The 22130-nt window shown below is 38.0% G+C and overlaps 2 protein-coding genes across 5 annotated transcripts; one reads left to right on the forward strand and one right to left on the reverse strand.

Annotated features, from left to right (window-relative positions):
• Positions 1-640: 640 nt before the first annotated feature.
• Positions 641-8704, reverse strand: LOC115726305. 2 transcript variants are annotated; one of them, XM_030656111.2, is made up of 7 exons: positions 8372-8704; positions 8210-8248; positions 7397-7534; positions 5763-5902; positions 5587-5663; positions 4399-4499; positions 641-1689 (listed from the first exon to the last, which is right to left on the reverse strand). In XM_030656111.2, the coding sequence occupies exons 1-7, from the start codon at positions 8513-8515 to the stop codon at positions 1252-1254; spliced, it is 1077 nt and encodes a 358-aa protein (XP_030511971.1). In that variant the 5' UTR covers positions 8516-8704; the 3' UTR covers positions 641-1251. The 2 variants fall into 2 exon arrangements, with proteins under 2 accessions (XP_030511971.1, XP_030511972.1); XM_030656112.2 differs by lacking the exon at positions 8210-8248.
• A 1537-nt stretch (positions 8705-10241) lies between these two features.
• On the forward strand, positions 10242-21523 carry LOC115726301 (dol-P-Man:Man(7)GlcNAc(2)-PP-Dol alpha-1,6-mannosyltransferase). Of its 3 annotated transcripts, XM_048276014.1 has the most exons (21): positions 10242-10405; positions 10501-10586; positions 10893-10934; positions 11231-11276; positions 11794-11880; positions 13008-13063; positions 14183-14300; positions 15317-15375; positions 15988-16059; positions 16708-16771; positions 16876-16979; positions 17706-17777; positions 17994-18080; positions 18163-18230; positions 19219-19287; positions 19362-19444; positions 19562-19661; positions 20635-20700; positions 20899-20992; positions 21068-21166; positions 21232-21523. In XM_048276014.1, exons 1-20 carry the CDS (start codon positions 10369-10371, stop codon positions 21146-21148), a joined length of 1491 nt encoding a protein of 496 aa, XP_048131971.1. In that variant the 5' UTR covers positions 10242-10368; the 3' UTR covers positions 21149-21166; positions 21232-21523. The 3 variants fall into 3 exon arrangements, with proteins under 3 accessions (XP_048131971.1, XP_030511968.1, XP_048131972.1); XM_030656108.2 differs by lacking the exon at positions 21232-21523 and having other exon boundaries at positions 21068-21202; XM_048276015.1 differs by lacking the exons at positions 10242-10405; positions 21232-21523 and having other exon boundaries at positions 10508-10586; positions 11188-11276; positions 21068-21202.
• The last annotated feature ends 607 nt before the right edge of the window (positions 21524-22130 follow it).

Genomic DNA, 22130 nt, shown 5'->3' on the forward strand with positions numbered 1-22130 from the left:
GCCAACTAGTGAACGCCAACTTGCTTAAAAGGTCAAGACAGGGATGTACATTGCATAATAATCCTCTCCGTAACCAAGGTTTAGGAAATCAAATCGAAGCATTGGACATCTATCGGCATGACATAGGCTTGATCTTCCGAGAACATCACGCAATCGTAAACAATGTTGTGTAGGAGAAATCATGCTTCAAATCACTTGCAAGAGAAGCTATGGTAAATGCCAAGAGGACTCTTACCCATTAGCACAAGCTCTCCACAAGTGTTTCGGTTGGTTTTGGGCGAGACGGCGACGGCCATAGATGTCTACAATTTGTGGGGCTGATTCTTTGAAATAATGATGTTTTGGACTTTTAAGACAAGAGATCCATCGAAAGATATAGCACAATTCCGCGGGGGTGTTGGCACGAAAGGACTTCCCCAGCTTACAACATAAGCAAATGGGCAATTGCTGTAGGAAAGGCAGCAGGCCCAGCCACTCTTTAAATCTGACTATAGAAGAATAAGTTATCACATTCTCATCCCATCACTAGCTTGAAAGGGAGCTTTCACAGTGTGGGTATCTCCATGCATAATTCAACGAAAACAGCTCCAAGAGAAAGAAATTGCATAAGTTAAAAGCTTCAATTTTATACACGAGCAAATGATAAGCGGAACTTACCGAAAAACTGTCTAATAAAAATCAGGAGCTACTTCTTGTCGGATAGTCAATAAATGAAAGCGCATTTTAATTATTACATCAATGAAACATATGATAAGGACAGCTCCATAAAGAAACTCTCACTACAGAACCGGAAGGGGCAAGCAAGGCCTGCAATTTATGGGACATTTGGGTGGGGGCATGGGGTGGGGGGGCGGGTCCATGAGCAACAATCACAAAAAGTTTACTGAATGTTGCAGTTTTATTCCGGCAAATCAATCATGACTTCCACAAAAGCTATTTGGTCATGGACCTCGGAGGAAGGCGCACTGCAAATTTGTGTCCTCCATCTTATGACAAGGATTCAGACAGCCCAACTGACACGCACATTCCTGCAGATCCCGCATTTGCATTATTTCACATCAGATGACTCGGTCCAGTTGAGACCGCGATTCAAATGTCTAGGTGCAAATGAAGGTACGGACAATCAAAGATATCCTGTATGCACTCTCATCATGGAGAGTGCGCGGTGTGTATACAAAAGGGCACGACAAAAACTCGTACTTGACATCTGTTCCTTTCGTACTTCTATCCAGTCATCAACTACTACAATAATTAAACCCTAGATGTATAATCTTTCCTAACCCAGTGTTTGCCTGGCTTTCTAGCATTCCTCGCACTGTTTTTCCTCGTACTTGAGTTCCTATGCTCAATGGTGCCTCGTGGTTTTGAGGATCCAATGGAATTACGGACAGGAGCAACTGCCTTGTCTTTTTGCTGATTTAAGGCATTGCAAGAATCTGTTTCCAAAGAGACAGCTTCGTCCCTTGGTTGTTGTTGCTCCATATTGTCATTCGTTGTACCAGATGTCGATGAGGTAATTGTCGGGGTTATGTACATTCCCGGCAACACGACCAAGTCCTTCTTGGGTTCAATTAAGCCATTGTTTTCTTCCTGTACTTTCATAATGGTCTCAAATCTCTGCCTTCTGTTATTTTCAGAATCTGACTGGAGAAGCTCCCCATTCTCTTCAGCGACATCTCCTTCAGAACTCTGCCATGACAACCGAGAGAGTGCATTTATTTACTTAACCTGGCTAGCGAAAATATCGAAGACACTCTCAACAGAATACACAAGGAAAAAGGCATTTTGACCACCAATTAGAAGTTCCTTCAGCAGGACTTTAACAGAATCTGTAGTGGCCGAGGAAGAATTCATGAGAAAGAGAACCATAAGTTAATGGAAAGGAGCCATAAGTTAATGCATTAGGATAACGGATATTGAAGGTTTTCATTCCCAGCTTAAGCCGTCAGATGGACACAAATATCATGCATGTTAATTCAGACATAAAACACCTCCAGACTTTCTGAAAGATCCAAAGTCTAGGAACCTCCCCACAAGGGATATAAGGGAATTCGAACTTACTAATAGCTATAAGAATGTCACCCACGATAACACAATAGAAGACCCAGCCAAACCAAAGCAAAGATGTGCAGCCAAAAGGTTACTATAACCAGCACCCGACATCTAATCTGATCTGACATATTATGTTAAAATAGATTTTTGGACATTTGATACATTTGTTTTAATGAGAGAAGCCTTTCTTTTTCCAAATAGAAGTTTAGAAATTTTGTAAGTAATAAAAAGTGCCTGGCGCATTTAAGACATTAAACTTTAATAAGAGGAGCCTTTCTCTACAAATAAAAGTTCAAAACTTTGGTAAATGATGGTAGAAAATTTCAGAAATATTTTTAAATTCTCAATCTAATTTCAAACATCTTATTGTATTCAAATAGTAAATGATTGAACAAGAAAAAACAGCTGTGTGATTGAGAAAAATGTTTCAAAATATATGTGAATCCGTCATGATTCATAACATACATAATCAAAGAGTATTTCAATAGGGTATACACAATAGTAGCTATATTATTTTCATACTAGTTGAATAGAGCAATTTAAATTCATATAGTTCGATAAGGTATATTCATGCTACCTTTATCTATCTAGTCGGTTGTCATACTTCACTGAATGGCTTTGCCTTTTTTATCAAGGAAACTTATTTGAGAGTTTGTCGTATCTTGTTTATTAAATATAAACTCATGCTAATTATTCTTAATAATGTGCTACGCCATTTTTATAGAGTGCAACATGTTACGATAATTTAAAAAAAAACTGTTTCAGCTGCAAATTCTATATGCATGAATTTATTTCATTAGCCAAAAGAGCAATTGAATCTCTATTAGTATTGTCCATCGTCATATGAACCAAAAAACAGAAAACTAAATATTGAATAATTACTTCTAGCTGAATGTTGCCTCCAGCTTCGTAATCTTAGGGGAAGGTAAAAAAATAATCAGATCATCTACCAGATGGTTCATAAAAGTAGAAAAACTGGATATTCAATATAAACAATGGTTTGTCTTTCTATTTCCATAGTATTATGCAACAACTACATTTTGGCCTAGGGGCATGGGCCACGGGCAAGGGGGGGGGGGGGGGTTACGAAATTCCAATGTGACGTCATTATAATCCAATTAGAACTTGAAAAATCCCTTGGCAGAAGTTCTCAAAGTAGCTCTCCATAATTTCGAAAGTTGCTAATAATAATGACTTTCCCAAGCGGAAATATATGACTGACAACAGATTCACTTTTGAGTTTGAATGTGTATTAATGTCGTCCTTATTTTACACGAGCAGTGATCAGTTTGATAACTATGCAAAACCACAACTTTTTACCCCTCTAGTGATTCATAAAGTGTTCTCTAAAACACATCGTATTTCATTGATTTCTTTGAATTTAGTCTTTACCTACCACTTTTTCACACTAAAATTATAGAGATTCACAACTTATGCAACATTATAAATTATTCTTTGAGTTCAGCCTTTAATTCTTTGGCTAGACATAATTTTTTTCATTTGACTACTAGACCAACAATTGCAAAGCAATGGAATGAATCTCGACTTGCAATGTACATTGACATCAAGACTTGACTTATCAAAAACTCAAAAAATCAGCAAACAAAAAACCATTTATTATAATGGTTATCACTGGATCTTTCTTACATATGACATTTCATGGTAATATGTGACCAAATATTTCATGACTAATCCATGGCTCACAAAGAAAATACCTCAAGAAAACAGTAATGGGAGAACTAGAAGATAACTGAAAATACTTTATGAACAGGTTATAATTTTTTGCTACAACCCAATGCACAGTATTATAATAAATTCTTATGTTCTCTCATATGTGAAATACATTTTCTAAATAAAGTTTGAACAATAACCCATGCAATGCATGAGTAAGCTGGCGAGAATCTATTTCCCCTCGTCATATCAATAATATGCAGCAAACAAATTATATTGACCATTTTTAAAATTTTGCCACTTCATGCAGCCAACAAATTATGGCCTAAGTCCTGCATTGTCTGCTTTTTCCCCACCAAAGGCCATTATTGATTTGCTGATACAGGTTTTACAGGTTGGCCCCACATACTGGTTATTTTCTGCAGTCTTTGTTTCTAGTATTCTTTCCCTAAGATTTTCTGCACATGAGCCATCAGGCCACTATACAGCCGCATAAGGTAAATATGCCATGGACCCATATGAGCAAAGACCGCTTCTCTACTACATGCTTCTCCCCCAACCAGTTGTTCCTCAACCTATCTAAAGAGAGGTGACAACCAACTAACGCTGACAATGCAAGTTACAATGACATATGCTTTGAATAATTCCTCTAGACTAATAAGTGAAATGACATACCGACTTGGAGGAATATGAGCTGATTAACGTAAGTACATGTTCCAAATCCTTGGCCTGAAAACCTTTCCTGCAAACTGGACAGTTTCCCTGGCTTTCTAACCCTGGATGCATGTGTAGCAGCAGCCGCCAGTCAAGTACTTAAAAATAAAGATTTGAGCATAAAGAGAGCAATTAATGTCCAAAAAGAAATTAAGTACAATTACAGCACATCAGCGAACAACCTCATCCGATCATGAATAGGTACGTGTCAAGTAATAGTGCTAGTGTCATAATAATGCTCCTTACAGCCTACGAACACAGGAAGCATCAAGTGGTTTCTATCCTATACTGACAATTGAGTAGATGCTGCTACTACAAAGTGCTCTTTTATTTCAGTTAACAGTTGTACGTGAGAAAAGGCACTTGATTAGCATGTTATAGATCAAAGATAAGACCCACTTTGATGGATTACGATGCAAACTAAGGAGCACCGCTGCCCATATTACCGACATTTTATTTGATACTCTTAGTTAGCTTGATATAGAAATGGATATAAGGAGAGTAAGTACCTTGTCAATGACATGAATGACAGAATTATTACTAACCATTCAATAGCAACGTGCTATCATGTAGTTGCATCTTTGAATAATTTTCAAAGGAGTCTTCTCCTTCCCAAGAAAATTTCTATTTTGGCAAAGTTCTCCTAACGATACATTTCACAGATCATACATTAAGTGGCCCTCAGAGATCAGGCACCATGTAGCCAAATGCAGTTAATAGGGCACGAATCAAGGATCAAACATATGGAACAATGAGCAAACAGTTGATCATCCCAGAGAAGACAAATATTACAACCAAAATAAAATTACATGACCTTAAACTTAGCAATCATTGGACATGTTCTGAATGCAAAGCCAGCAGATGAGACAATGTCTTTGCACGGCAAGCTGAAAATTTCCTAGTAGCATCTATGTGTTAGCCGAACCAAGTGTTCTCATAAGATACTAACTACAGAATGAACTGAAAGTACAAATCAGAATCTCCTCAAACTGATGAACCTATTTTAAATGTCCCAGAATGACACATGGACAACCTCCAACCCTAAGAAAAATTCTGTTTAAAAGACTAAAAAAAGGAGAGAAACTAGAATAGAAAAGGAAATCCACCTTTAAGTTCAAAGAGGGACAGTTCTTTCAAAAACCTTCATACCTTTTTCATTTTCCACCTCACCAACTTTTGTTTGTTTTTCGTTTTGAAGCCAGGTCCACCACCTGATAATGCAGTCACTGCCATGGTTCCAGGTGAGGAAAATTAAAGATCAAGGAGGGGAAAAAACATATACATGAGGGACACAACTAAAAGCGCAAGCAAGAATGCATTCTGACCTGTGAAAGCAATGGAAACAAGACATCAGCTTCATAAAAGCCAAATCTCTGCGTTCTGTATCTTCAGGAACCAGAGGAAACAAACACATTGGACAGTCACCCTCTGGGTGGTTCATCTTAGAGAGGAGTTCCACTGCTTCCTACAAAAAGATTCACACCGCGAGATGATTCAACAACAAGAGCCATCACTACTAAGCCATATCCAACTAACTAGATAGGCTATATGAACCTTTCGTGCAAACTAAGCTAAATCATGTATCTAGGTCGGAAAGTATAGAGACTCAAACTTGCACAGCAGACGAATTTGGAAAGTGCCTCTTCCATCTCAGCAGGATAACAAATAAATTTACATATTACCTTCTTTGTAGATTGTGTTACCCTAGACCACACTAGGGACGCCTGATGGGTTAATAGACTAGTTCTGATCTGCGTATACGAACAATTTTATGGACACCTCTCCCAAATACAGTATAAATTTCAAAAAGAAGTCAGAAAGAAAACATTGATTTCTGTTTTAGCTAAGCACTTACAAATGAATGGTTAAAAACTTAAATTCAGACACCTCTACTAACCAAATCAACTGGATTAAGACCCCGTGAACCACAAATGTATGAAGCAACTCAAACTTTGCTTTTTGTTTAAGGATGAAAAAAAGGTTAATCCTTTCAAATTGTTTCACCAAGATTAAGAATTGACATTAAGCTGAAGTTATCAAATCAAATGGTCCCTCTTTAGAAATAACTGCATTGCTGCAACAGTGAATAAACATAATGACAAGAACACAAAGTGTATGCCACATGACCTTGTGTTAGTATCATTAAGGCCGAAGAAATAAGGCTGATGAACGATTGTCTTCAGCAGTCTTGCTCGCAAAACTTGGGGGATAAGATTTTTAATTTCTCAAAGTAAGGGACTAAAACATGAACCTGACAAAGCCTACACCCTACTACTAGCTCGTCCAACACTTTCTGTAGCTACTCCTTTTTCTACCATACCCAAAGCAAGTCATTTTGCAGGAAACATTTCGTCATTTAAATGGTATCCATTGATGTCATACAAGTAACTCTTTCATATTTCTTTAACTGAGTTCACGATGCTAGCCATAGGCAAATGCAACTCTCAAGCTTGAGCAGCCACCTACCTGTATGCAAGGTAGCAGCTACTTCAGCAACTCATTCAGCACAAGTCGACTTCTTAACATTGTGGAGAAAGGAGATTTTAACAGAGTAGTCACGTATACCAGATGATACAGCCAAAAATCCAACAGTTACCAACTAAGCTTCCACTGAGGAGATTTGAGATGCTAAACAATTTGAGCACACTTTTCTATGAGGTCAATAGACATCACGCCAAAAATAAAAAATCACATGAAAAAAGAAAGGATTGCCAGCAGAGAAGACAGTTCATTCCCTAGAGAGCAAATCAAGTCTGTTCTAGCCAGAAAGAAAGGTCAGATGGAGAGGAAAGATCCATGTACATGATTGATTAAGGTGCCCTACAAACCTAAATGAAGTCAAAAATGTTCTTGAATGCGCTTGCACTGTCATGTCAGTGGAGCTAACACAAAGATATTTACATACGGCCAGCACTAGCTACCATCAAAGAACTTGCGTGACACGATCTACTAGGTTTACCTCACAAAGTGCTACTAGCATTGAACACGAGGAAAGTTGACGAGCTTTGTCCAATATGCAATCCAAAAGACATTTCTGCCTTCTATCATCAAGACCCTTCGATTCTATAAGTTCAACACAAGGCGGGACATCTGGATACTACACAAGACATCAAAATTAAAGTCATACAAAAGACAAAGTACAAAGACTAGCTAAAAGTATAGCTTTTGCAAATTCACTGAGTAAAAACGCATGAGAGTACAGATTGATCTAGTAGATACCAGACAAAATCAGCTGCCAAAACAACGACAACATCCATCAAGTCTCACACGCTGAAAGAGAGAGAGATAGATGCATCTCGTTTCAAATGCCAACCATTTATAGATAAGGAAAAGTTCAAAGTTTTGAATGATAGGCAACAAACTTCGAACCTTCACACAGCAACTAACAATTCTCAACATACTCTATTTGCTAAAACAACTTTAACTATTCCACATCTTCACTTCAGTGAACACTGTCTTCGGAAGAGTATCAGTGATCTTGAGGATTACCCAAAAAGAAAAGCCCAAGAGAAATAGACACTGACAAATAACAAGGTAAAAACTGATGTTCAACAAAAACAATCGACCACTATCTTGCTTCCAAGCTTGAAAACTATCTAAATAGAAAACAATTCCAGCACTGCCCAGTGGTGACTGCAACTCAAATTCATTCAACAGTAAGCAAGCCAACAGTCAAAAGTGTCCTACATCACTTCTAACCTAATTGAATCGAAACTAGGCAATCCAGCAATGCTCCTTCGACTTCTAACAAAAATCCGCAGAAGTTGATTACCTGCGGGCCTGCACTTATTCCGATGACTGCTTCCACAAACTGCGAAGAACACAGAGGCAACACAAATGAGACCCGTCCTCGGTCGGAAACGCGCGCGCTCTCGGCCTGCGAAATCGAAATCGCAGAGAAAGGAGCATTGAAAGAGGAGAGAGGGAGAGGCACCTGTTGAGAAGAGACGTCGGCCGTGCGGGGCACGATGCGGACGTGGAGGCGGGGAGGATACCGATCGAGGACGACGCAATCGCCGCCGTAGACGGACTGCACGGCCTCCACTTCCATCGCCACCTCCTCTTCGTGCCCGGCCATTGGAGGTGCGCGGGCGACGGAGGGAGAGAGGAGCGCGCGGTGTTCGTGCGACGGCGATGGACTCGGATGGTAATACGCCTCCTCCTACCGTGGTCTGCGCGTTCCCTCCCGCTCGACGTGTCAACAGTGGCGGCGCAAATAAATTATTATTTTTCTCTTTTCGATTTTATTTTCCTTTCTAAGGCTGTAGCAGGTTGGTCGGTATCGACGTCTTTTTATTTACATGTTCAAATAAATAAAAAAAAAGAGAGGTGCGAATATCCACCTTGATTTTATTTTTTCAATAAAAGAGTTTGCAAAGGCTACAATGATAAAAGCTTGAAGCACTTCATTTTTCCAAATAAGGGCATGTAGTAGATATTATTTCAACTAAGGACTTCAATTGCCCTCATTTTTTCAAATAAAGATAAGAATTGGATATTATTTCAAATAAGGGCCTGAAATGACAATGATAATAACAAATAACGGCATAACCTTATAGCTAAAAAGGGCATTTCCATCCTTTTTTTTTCAAATTTCTTCTTCTTTTTTTTTGCATTCTTTCTTCCTTTTTCATCAGTAACCAATCTCTGGCAATGGGCGGCCACTAGCGATGCTCGAAGAGGGTTGGGCGAGCGTCACCCTTGCCCGATTTGGCAAGGGCTACCCTTGCCTTTTGATGCCGCCATCAAAGGGCCGGCCCTCGCCTGATTTGGATGAGGTTAAAAAAAATTGGAAATGAGAAAAAAGAAATAAAAGCAATAAAAATTGAAATTAAATTTGAAATTGTCTTTGGATGGAAACGCTATTAATTAGCTGAAATATTTAGCCGGCTAAAGAGAGAGACCCTTATTTGAAATTGTCATGGCCACTTCATGTCTTTATTTAACAAAACAATTTTCCCCAAAAATAATACTATCTCCCATATTTATTAGGATTCTCAATTTATCTCATGCAATTCGAGTCAATCCGATACATGCATCTTTGATAAGCCGCTAATCATCCGAATTGCAAGTAAACTTATTAATTTACTATCCAAGATATAATCAATTCAACTGATGTAGTTTTTTCATATCTTTATTAATTAACATGATGTAATTTTATCATATTTTACGAAATATGTTATATTTTGATAGTTATCAAATAGTTAAAAATAAAATTTTGCACTTTATAAGGCAAAGGTAAATGATGACACATTGTATGGTATTATCACACATGCACAGACTTAAAATTTCTTTTCCCAAAACCATGATTCTTACTCAAAATCCAATATCTTATAATATTGTTTATAAAGTCAGAAAAATGATTATCGATATAGAATACTAATTTTAGATACCCTTTTTCTATATTGAATCTCACCAATTGATTCGATTGAACTCTCCATTTACGATTCGTGAATTCAAGTTTTTTTATTTAACATAGATATATTGACAACTTTTCAAATTGAAAAACTACACATTACGGTAGGGCAAGTGTTTTAGTCCCTTTGTTATGATCGCGATTTCTTAAAAGTAGGCATTAGATAAGAAACTAAGGATAATTTTTATTGCACGTTAAGAGCATGTAATAATATTACAGGTGTTTTCTCTTTTCAGCATGTTAAAACAAAAAAAAAAACAATTTCCAAGAAACAATGATATTTGATAAATTTTCTGTATTTCTTCTTCTGCCGAAGAGGACTGGTGGGCGGTCTTGCCTAGGGGTTGGGCCGGGCCTCGAACTAGCCTTGAGGCTCGGATCGAGGCCCGGCCCGAGGCTCAACGAACCCGCAATCTCTCGGGTTTCGGAGTCGCAGGCCAACGTCTCCCGGCTCGTCTCGTCACTGCCGCAGCGACGAGCAAAGCATTTTCTTCCCTCGGCCTTTCGCGACAACCATGGCTTCTCGACCTTCCAAAGTTCTGCACAGTTTCGGTATAATGCGCGGCACTGTGCCTGCGTTCTTGTTCCTTAAGTCTCGTACTTGCACGCTTATGTGGTGTCCCTTTTTGGATTTTGTTTTAATTCAGGGTACGACTTGCTACTCGGATCAATCGCTGCGTTTTACGTGTTCATGGTGCCTTATACTAAGGTTGAAGAAAGCTTTAACGTTCAGGTGACTTCAATTTTCCTCAGTTGTGATTGATTTTGGTCAGTTCAGTTCTTCTGGGTGTGATGCAAAGAACGCCAAAGTTTTCAAATTTTCTGTCATAGAGTTATTTCTGGTTTATCGATGAATTTAAGGAATCGGGTTTCTGTTTCCTAGCTGATAACAGTTCTGGGTTGATGTTGATTTCCTTAGTCAAGTGCTTGAGATGCCTCTGTTGTCGGAGAGCCAAAATGGTGATGCACTGTTTGGATTGTCATAATTCTAGCTTTTGGCTGACTTTCCTGCCTGTTTCCATTGGTATCTATTTTGCAGGCAATGCATGACATTCTTTACCATCGGCATCACCTGGACAAGGTAAATTGAACATCATGTTCCTTATTTAGATATTTCCGGAGTGTGCAAGCTCTTCCCCCTTTGTTGGCTTCGTTCACATTACTCACCCATTTGGAGAAAGTTAAACATATGGCCCAAGTTCTGTGGCCAAACTAACTCTTCACAAGTTTTTAAGAGTTTGATGTGCTGGCTAAAGTTCTTGTGTTTGCTTCCTTGTGTCTTCATAAATAGTTTCCTACTGCAACTTCTTTCCCTGACTACTTTCCCTTCTGAGAGATACTAAGGTGAAATCTATTTGGTTTTCATGATTGTACTAGTATGATCACCTGGAGTACCCTGGAGTTGTTCCCCGCACTTTCCTCGGTAAGCCACCTACAAGTCCACATGGCATATTCTTTTCCCTAGTCTGTAGATGTCTTCTTTACTTTGGATAAGTTCTTCAGTTGTAGACTCTTCTGACCATGAAAGTGGGAAAGCATTGGAGAAATGTCTCTCTCGTTCTTTTGACTGGAGTTCTCTGTACTTGTCTGTCATTTCTTCTACCTTGTAGGTTCCCATGTTACATAAAAGTGAACTTAGTCCAGTGTACACATTTTCTTCGAACATTGCTAAAAATTGATTCTTTGATGTTGTTTATGATACTAGTCTGAACTAAAATGCTCATAGTCTTACTTTTGCACAATTGACCTTTTGAAGTTCATTGCTTCCTGGTAATTTTCTTAGTAATATAGTCAACTTTTCTATACAGTGTACTAGTACTTTTAGTATGAATCTTTCCAATTGCATATTAATCTCCAAAATGGTAAAATGCTATACATTGGTTAAGTCAGATCCTTATGTTAAATAAATCTTTTAACTATTTTATCCTTTCCCGTTCTAGGTGCATTCTTGGTATCAGCTTTGGCAACACCAGTTGTATTGATAATGAGCTTGCTGCACTTGCCAAAGATTTATAGTCTTTATGCAGGTTAGTTGGTTTGGGACTTTTATGAAATTACTGGTCTAAGTACTCTGAAAATTTCTGAGTACTCTGAAAATTTCTTTGCTGTGGTTGTGGGAAATATTACTTTTTGTCAACACTTCTTCTTTTTTGTCCTTTTGTTGGTGACCCTAGTTCCAAATCACTACATGTCTTTATAGAATCAATTTGTTTATTAGATGCGTGGTTCCGAAAATCTTTTTTGAAAAGCATAAATAAGAGGAAACCGTGTAAAAACATATGAATAGAGTTAGACTTCCTTTTGACCCTCAGTTTTGGGTACTCTAAAGTGGAGTTGCGTCATTGATGTGATAGAGATAGAATTTTTCCATATTCAGTACTGGAGTTCCAACATGAATGAGGTATTACATCCCATAACTTGTATATGGGGCTTACAATGCATTATATTCATGTATCCCTCTACCTGATAGCTTAACTATTGCGTTTCAAAGTCCGCCACATTCCATTCCTTAATGCCCTATTGAATATGTCGATTGTTCACATGTGGTTCTAGTCTATCTTATTTCCTTTCATCAACTTCGCCTGTGTGCGAGAGGGAGTCTTAAATATTTTGCATCATTTGTTTATAGGTGTGTAATGGTCTTGTACTTGTCTAGTATTCCTCCACCTCATAGCATAATATTTGGGTTGAAAATTCTAACATCAAGCTCTTTTATATTTGTATGAAGCATGTTAATTGGGCTGTGTATAACCTATATGTGTATACACACACACATATACATATTATATGTGTATATATATATATGTATATATTATCACGGGCACACACATATATATGGACATCAATGAATATGACCCTGAGTTGCTTGTCGAATATCGGTTGCATATGTACTTTGAATCAACATAGAAGCTTCTCCATTTATTGTCTCAAAAACAAGGTCTATATTTGCAAATCTTTGATTCGTTTATATTTAATTTGGTCCTGTATCTCTAATAAATAGAAATTTGGCTCATTCCTCACTTCGCTGATCATTACGAATTAATGGATTACTGCTGCATGTGTAATGGGTATTGTAGTAGAGATTTATTTGTGTGATGCCCTTGTGTCATAATATTTATACTGCTCATGCTGAGGTTTTTTTTGCTATCATCAGTTCGATTGGTGTTTGGTGGCATCATACTGTTGACACTAAGGTTTTGCAGAATTCAGGTATGCTTTTGATACTTTCACCTTTGTTCTACTTCATATTCCTTGTTAATTCTGTTTTTCCTGGTAGCTTGATTGCTCTAACCGCTTCTCCTACTTATGTTTGACTGAAAATATAGGTAGAGAATACATTCTGCTACTTTTATGCGCAGCAAGCATTTATAAAGAATATAAAACCAGTTGGAGGATTGTGGATGACCTTGTAGCTTAGTATCTTGTGACAAGTCTTTTCACAACATCATATGGTGGTTTGCTGGACATGTCAATTCAAGTAGCTATTGTTACATAATTTGAATTGAGTGAGTGATTAATGAATATGTCTTTGGAGTGGACCTGATTTATTTCTAACGTTTCAATTATACTTTGCTTGGGATTTCCAAAGATGAAGGAAGAGGACTGAAACTTTTTCAAGACTATGCTGTCCTCTGGCATCCATGTTGCCGAATGTATTCTTGTCTCTCTCTCTCCTTTTCTTTTGGCTTCTCGCATGAACAGTGTTGGCTGGCCTTTTTAGGATGATCTAGTGTCTAAGTTTTTACTTTTTTGAACATCGACTCTGTTACTATGATCATTTGATCCCTTTGTGTGGCTCAGTTGATGAGTCTCCTGCTTTATGATGTCTAGGGAGGATCACATGTACACACACTTTCTTTTGCAGTTTAGAAATTGTAAAATGTGATCTGCAGGTCAATATAATAACCTTATCATTGCGGCAACTCACTCTTGTGTGTTAAAGATCATGATGACTATTCTCTTTTATGTGCTTCGGCTGGATGTGGAGGCAACTTGTTTTCTTGGATATGGGGTATCTTAGTATTGTGAAGACATATCTTATCCCATACTGTAATCTGTCTTTCTGCAATCACTGAACATTAATACCACCATTCTGATCTTTGAAGGTTTTATTTTAATCATGAGGGTTGAACTTGAAAATTATGCCTCCTGAGACATGTACCTAAGCTTAGTTTTGTCCAGTTGGTGATTTGAGGTTGGAAGCAAGTATTCACTGGGATAGTAAAGTTCTGTGTTTATTATGGTGAAATCGGTCCCTACAAACTTTCTAAACTATAGTTCTCTTTTTTGTTGTTCTTTATTTATTTATTTATTTATTTATTTGGGCAGGTTAGACATAAATTTGGACGTCAAGTAGAAGCTCTCTTTGTAATCTTGAGTGCGATTCAGTTTCACTTGCTATTCTATTGCACCCGTCCTCTCCCTAACATCCTAGCACTTGGTCTAGGTAAATAGATTCATATCATGGCTATCTTATTTGTTGCTAGTTTGGGATTGCAAATCTTCGTCCACATTCCATCTCTGCAAATTCATTGATTATCTAATTGTGAAGCAACATGACTTTATTGAGATGATTATATCTGAATGGTAGTTCACAAGTGCACCATCTGCCCGTTTAAATTGTTGAATGGCGTATTTTTTGCTTCTAATACTTACTGTGACTTTCTATATTGGTTTGATTGGCCTGGAACAGTTATCTTTGAAATCTTGTCTCGATTTGGAACTCTAATAGACAGCATAACTTTGGCATACCATAGTGGATCATTATCAGGAGGGAGTGATGTCATGGATAAAGTTGTAGTTGCTCTCTGTAAAAATGTGGATTTGCTGAACCATTAAACTAAGGTGGAGTCAGGTAACAGAAGGATCCAAACAGAAAAAAAAAATGGGCAACAACAGGAGGTACAACTTTGACAGGTTCCTTCACCAGTCTGTTTCTAAGAGAAAGCTTTTCAAGATATTAAATATTTGCAGTCTCTAATTTAGTCAGTATTATAGAAACCAATTTTCTTTTTCTTAAATGAAATGAAAAGAAATCGATGATGCTGTCTGTCTGTACGACCGGTAAAAGAAATTCCATTATGATTTATGTTCTTTCCAGGTAAAGGAAAATGCGCACATTAACGTCCATGGAATTCAAAGAAGCTTGAAAATGAGCCTCCACTAGGGTTTATGCTCTCTGCATGTGTGTTTGAATAACCACATGATCTGATCATGACAAAATTATTTGATCTTAAAGGATATTTGCAAGTGGCTACAGATTGATCACATCTTTTGCTCTGTACCATCTCTGTTCTCGATCACATTTGCTATGACTGAGATGCTCCTTCTGGTAGTTGTTGATCGGCATCGTTTAATGATGGGAGATCATGAAAGTCAACATAACTGGCAACTTGCTGCTTGTTTATCTTTATGTGTGGGTTATTGCCAGTCTTTCAATATTGTTTGTTAATTATCTTGCAGTTAATATTGCGTATGCTTATTGGATTAGAGGCAGCTTTTATGCAACGTTGAACTGTCTGGTACGCTTTCGTCAACTCTCAAGAAGTTGATCACCGCCTTTGTAGTCACTCACACCCATTTCAATTTTTTTTCCTTAATCGTGTTCTTGAATTTGTTTCATCTCTAGCTTTTAGCTTCTGCTTTGTTTGATTGAATAGCATGTCATTCTGGGGTATGTGAGCATTTCCTAAAAATTCTGAAGGAAATGAAAGTAAATAATAGCATCCTCGGATGGAAGTATACTTTTGAAATAGAGAGACCTTAGCTAAAGCTTCTTTTATCCAGATTATTATTCTTTGGTATCACACCACGCACGTCGTGCGCACACGCTTGCACACATGAATGTGCTTGTGAACCTGTAAACCCGGTTGAGCCTCCTGCCCAAACAAAAGTAATCGAACCACCAATAAAGAACACACTTGCATCCAATGCCAAATACACATGATGCGGCGTCATTGACACCCTCTGCCACCTGCACATCGACATAGGCATGTGCCTGCATTCTGAGTATTTAAGTATGGTGTTTTGCTTTCATTTAACTTTATCCTTGCTCATTTGCTACTGTGGATGGGTTAAGGTTCTATCTCTAATTTCTTGTGTGCTTTTCTTATGACTCTTTGCCTGATTATCAGGTTTTTGCGACCCTGGTCTTTCGATGTGATATTCTGCTACTTTTGTGTCCTATAGGCCTCGAACTTCTTTTGGTGAGTACTGATTTTGTGGCAATCTTTCTCCCCCTTTTCCTGTCTCTCCAATCTTTCCAGTACAGTCTCCTCCATCCTCGAAATCTGGATTGTATCATTATAGGTGGCTGATTGCCTCTCCTATTTTTCACTTACAATTCAACTGGATCAGATCATTTTTGTGTGTTGCCCAGTGCTGGCGAAAGTGATGGCATTTCTCTGTGTTTAGTTTGTCTTGCCAAAGATGGAAATGTATTTTCTACACGATCTCATTGGATTCTGTCTGAGTTATCAATTTAAAAGTTCTAGATGTTATAGGAGATAGGATGGTCCTAGAGTTGTCTTGTTCAGTTGAATTGCAAGATTTATTGCTTAGAGATTTGAAATTGAAATTCTCAGATACTTTCACGGAAAGACATCCTCCTTGGGTCCTCTTTAGTCCACAAGTTGTCTAGTCACATCATTCTTGTGTGGTAGTCAGTGCTGATGAAAGTAATGGCTTTTTTTGTCTCCATAGCATGCCTTGCCGAAGATGAAATTCTACTTCTTTCAGCATCTTATGTTCGACCAATGTTGAATGACATCCTTAATTTGTGTAGCATGAATTTACTTCATCTTACATCTTGATTGTCTTGTGTTATTACTAATGTTCATTCTTGTTGAACGCAGACCAGATCAATTTCATTACTTAAAGCTTGTAAATGGTGCATTCCAATGGCTCTTCTGTGCGTAGGTGAGCCTAAATTTCTTGGGACTTGCTTTTTGCTAATTGTCAATTTGCAATTCACGATAGTGCAATCCAGATCTGTTTCTCATAATCTATTGTACTTTCGACAGGTATTACAACATTTGTGGATTCATTCATGTGGAGGAAACTCATGTGGCCTGAATTTGAAGTTTTTTGGTTTAACTCAGTTCTCAACCGAAGCTCTGAATGGGGTGTATCCTTTTGTGGCAATCTTCATATCTTGTGATGTTTTTTTTGTCGATGTAAGATCCCTCACTGGTAATTTTAAGTTCAATAAAAGCAGAGGAATGTAAATTCTGGCAAGTCTGTTAATTGGATAAAATGATGCATTTTAAGTACGAAATGAAGGACTTCTCCTGTGACTGTTGATTGTGACTTGAGAATGCGAATATTGAGGTGGAGAAGAAAATTTTTTATACTCAAGGCATAGGAAGAGAAGTATTGCAGAAATCTGACTCGAAAGAAATATCTTCCTCCTTCGACTCTTTCTCTTTATCTGGAGTTTGGAGCTGAGGTCCTGTCAACAAATAAATCATGTCCCATGAGGCTTTCAGCTTCAAAAGGTTGCTTTAGCCTGATCACTAGGAGAAGATGGAGCCTATTGAGTGACGTTGATACCTTTCATGTCTTTTGCCTATGGCATGTCCATGTCACTTGTTCATGCTTGTCATGCTTTCATTATCGTTGCAGAGTCTCTTAGTTTTTTTTGCCCAAAACACTGAAAAGATGTGGTTGAATATATGCCATGTATAGTAATCCATTTGCATACACGCTTTAAAAATAAAGGTTACTCTCGAGTATGCCACTTTGAATTTGTGTCAGTGAAAATCTAATTCCATATCTATAACTTTATTGATGATGCTTTGGCCTTTTCTTGAGTTGAGACAATAATTTCCTCTCCTTATGAGTTTGCAATTAGACATACCCATTTCATTGGTACTTCACTTCAGCACTACCCCGCGCACTGCTTGCTGCATATCCTCTTTCTCTGGTGAGTTATGGAGCAAACTAGCAGTTCTCACAGTTGGATTGCCATGCTTATCCATTTCTCTGAATGGTTCTTCAATGCATTATTAGCTATTATCTTGGATTATCAAGCTATTAACTTGATTTCTGGTAAATATTCTGCATAAAAATCAACTTGACTGTAAAATCAGAGTTATTCTCGTTGCTCCCTTCTATAATTTGAATGCTGATCTTCCTACAGCTTGGTGTCTTTCTTGATAGGAGAATGCTATTTTATGTCATCCCTGTGTATTCTTTTGTCCTGCTCTACTCTAAGCTTCCACACAAGGTAATCTAGTTGAAAAACTGCATTCAACCTTTTACTTCATTAACAAAGCGTACAAATGATTTTGTTAACAAATCCATTGCAGGAGCTCCGCTTTATAATTGCTTCTGTTCCAATTTTCAACTTATCGGCTGCAGTTGCAGCAAGCAGGATGTACGTCGCTCCATGCATTGTCTGAACCTTTATTTTTTCTCTATAAGAATGTACAAATGAGATGACAACTTGATTTTGATAGCTATTATGTACTTTGGTAAGGGAAATGTGCTATACCTACAATGAAGAATTTGACTTAGCGAGAGAAGTAGTTAGACATCTCACTAATGCATTAGACTTCTGCCGTGAAGCCTTTAATATTCTTCAGATTTTTGAACAATCATTGAGAGGTTTCTTACCTCCAGGTAACTGCTTCACCCTGTTTTGGTGAATGAGCACTTATGGAACAACTTATTCTGTTGTTCTATTGGATTTTTGCCTTTAGATGGGCTGTATGCCGGTTTAAAATTGGATGCTCTCTAATACGTGACTATTGAAATTAGTGCTCATATGGTACTAATATTGCCAATGATGGAGCTATGGCCTTTAGTTGGTGAGTACAACTTGGTAGACACGAATAGAGACATGATCAAGTAGGCCTAACACGATACACTATATTCTTGAGAATTTTCTACAAGTATTGAGAGAGACATGATCTAGTAGAACTAACATGATACACTATATTCTTGATAATTTTCTACAAGCATTGAGAGGTTTCATACTTCCAGGTAACTGCTTCACCCTGTTTTGGTGAATGAGCACTTATGGAACAACTTATTCGGTCGTTCTATTGGGTTTTTGCCTTTAGATGGGCTGTATGCCTATTTAAAATTGGATGTTCTCTAATATGTGACTATTCGAATTAGTGCTCATATGGTACTAATACTGCCAATGATGGAGCTGTCGCCTTTAGTTGGTGAGGACAACTTGGTGATGACACAAATAGAGACTTGAAGTAGACCTAAAATGATGCACTAGATACTCAAAGGCTAACCATTGGCGATATACATGATATACACTTGATATTTCCTGGAGTCAAAAATACTTTCTTGTTTCTTCCATGCATGTGAATGCTAACGACTGCTCATATTTGTTTGGATCTTTATAGCTATAACAACAGGAAGAAACGTCTATGGAATTTGCTCTATTTCATCATGGTGGGATCAATCGTTGTCAGGTTAGATTCCTTTGTACTTTATTGTTTGGGGTTTCTATGCACATTCATTCTTGCGCTAACATTTCGTCTTGTAGTCTAGGGTGCACGGTTATCACTTTCTTGGCATCATATGAGAACTATCCCAGTGGCTACGCTTTAAAATACTTACATACAAGCAGTAAGCTCTCTCTCTCTCTCTCTCTATCTCTCTCTCTGTTTGTGTGCATGCATAACCATACAAATGTGCGTGCGTTCATTCTTCATCATCCTCTTACAAATAATTCTGCTTACACAGGCCAGGCCATGGAAAATATCAAAGAGCAGTGGATTCACATAGACTCTTTTTCAGCCATGAGTGGAATATCCCGTTTCTGTGAAGATGACTTTCCATGGAGGTAATTTAGTTGCTCTAATAACCAGTTTCTTAGTAGTCCCTTCTAATTATTACGAGTTAGTCTGCTAGAACTTACTACTCTGACATTTCAGGCGGAAAATTGACATTTTTTTGGCCTTTTACTCTATATGGTACATGAATCCGACATAATTGGCATTGAGATATATTGATGTTTTTGGGCTGGTGTAGGGAATGGAGTCTTAGAGCCTTCTTATTTGTTGAAGATGGTATACTTTGGGCTTTAGTTATATAAAGCACAGACATAAACATGGCTCGTTAGAGAGCTCATCAATGATGTTGCTGTTTTTTTGCACTGCTTTGGTACCTTTAAGCGAATGAGTTTTCTTGGTATTTTGTCTTCCAAAAGTTGCATGGATTGAATAAGTAAGCTTTTTTTGGCCAAAAAAATAATAAATGAAGTTTCCTAGAACTTGTGGTTAATTTCAGTAGTTGTACCCCTTCGTTATATCTCTTTACTGAATTTGATTTTACTTATATGTAGGATATAAGATGTAAAGTGCACCTTTCTCTAATAGCTTAAACTCTTAAATAAGCTGGTATTGGTTTCACAATTTAAAATCAGTTAGAGGCCTCAATTTCCATTCGTTACATGTTCCTTTCACCTATGTATGGGATTCACTTCTTTGTTAGTACGTTTCAATTCAAGAGTTCTTTCACAGGCATGTCTTAGGTTCTCACCGTTCCGGCTTTCGTCATATTCCTAAGTTTGCATGAGGTGAAGTGTTAAAATAAAAATGTGAAATCGGCGTTCTTTACTTTCTTAGGTATTAAATAAATTCGACAGTGGTATCATAATTTCAAGTTTCAACACTTCTCAGAAAAGGTATCGCTAAGCGGCTTAATAAGTTCCAAAGCACTCCATCTTCAGTCACATTTGGAAAGGATGCATGATGGCTAGTCCTAATTTAGTTTTGTAAGTTCTGTATCTTTATTCTTTGTTGTACTATGATTAGGTACTCTAAAGAAGAAAGGATTCCCTTGCAAGACTACCAGTTCAGAAATTTCACATATCTCATCAGGTGAGGCTTTTGGTTATTTTTTCTTCCTGGCAAAACATAAGTCTCACATTGTTGATGACAAAGGTTAAGACTCTTGCTGTATCTCTGCCAATGTGCCCAGATTCTGGTAGTATTGTTTGTTTTGCCAATGAGAGCACATATGGAGGCTCATGAACTGAATATCTGAATAACGTAACTCCTCCTTTTGATACGGGACAGTGAGCATACTACAGTAGATGGATTCAAGTGTTTATTCTTCGTAAAAGGCTTCTCAAGAGTTCGTCTTCAAATTGCTTTTCCTCCAATTATGCTGGTAAGTTGTTGTTACAGTGCCATAACCGTGACATGATTATATATTAGGCTAAGATTCTCCTTTGTGCATTTCTAGGTCACGGAACCCAAAGTATTTGTCCATGGAAATTTGCAATACTGGGATCAAATAGATAAAAGGTGGCCTGGATGTTTGTGATATTCTGTTCTTCTATCTGTGAGTATTCTCTATGGCTCTCAGCACGAGGAAAAATATATTCTTGGTGGAAATACAGTAGCCAGCCCAGCAGGTTGTATTCCTTGAAGCCTGGCTTGATTTCCAGGACATGCTCTACTTGAGAAGGGCTAATTTCTTGCTCGAGATGGAAATCTTTCTTTGAGTAAATGCATGAAAAGAAGTCTTAAGCATGGGAACAACTTTAGTCAAAAGAATGCACAGCAGCATCTGGTTTGTTCGAAGATATGCATTGTTTCAAACATGTACTGTGGTCCTATGGGGGTTAGTGATTTTGCTTCTACTGCTGCGGAACTTTTCTAATTATGACTACCTGAGGAAACGGAGTACAATGCGTGGAAGAAAGCAAGGCTGGAAATTCTCGGCACAAGATGTGTCGTATCGGGCCTATCGGCCCTGGTTAATGTCGGGCCATCGATCAAGTCGTTGGTGCATTCAGTGGTCTTGGACATTAATCAAATGTGCCATGATTTGGTTTCAGCTACTGGTCGCCGGGGAGTAGAGTTGCTGTGATACGACTGGGAAGATAGACGCGGTTGAGTTTTGCTAAGGGTATAATCACAACGTAGTAGTTACGTAACACACAAACATGAAGTCTTTCGATCGACGACGACGTGAATTCGAGTCAATGCTAAGTTTAACAAGCGCATCGAGACTTTTCTGATCTTGAGAGGTTTCCTGGGTGCTCCATGACAAGTTGAGCAGTCTCCTGTTGGGATGTTTTGGGTCATTTCTTCTTAGAAAAATTCCAAATAAGGACTTGAAGCCTTCTTATTTTGTCAAATAAGGGCTTTGAGTGGATCTTGTTTCAAATAATGTCTTGAAGTTTCAAATAAGAGCATAAAATGCCTCATTGTTTCAAAGAAAGGCCTGACCGAAGGACGTTTTCATCTTTTACATTTTTAAGTACTTGCCCTTTTTTCCCTTTTCTTTTTGTTCTCTCCCT

Source organism: Rhodamnia argentea, chromosome 3 (genome assembly GCF_020921035.1).
Source record: "Rhodamnia argentea isolate NSW1041297 chromosome 3, ASM2092103v1, whole genome shotgun sequence".
NCBI lineage: Eukaryota > Viridiplantae > Streptophyta > Magnoliopsida > Myrtales > Myrtaceae > Rhodamnia > Rhodamnia argentea.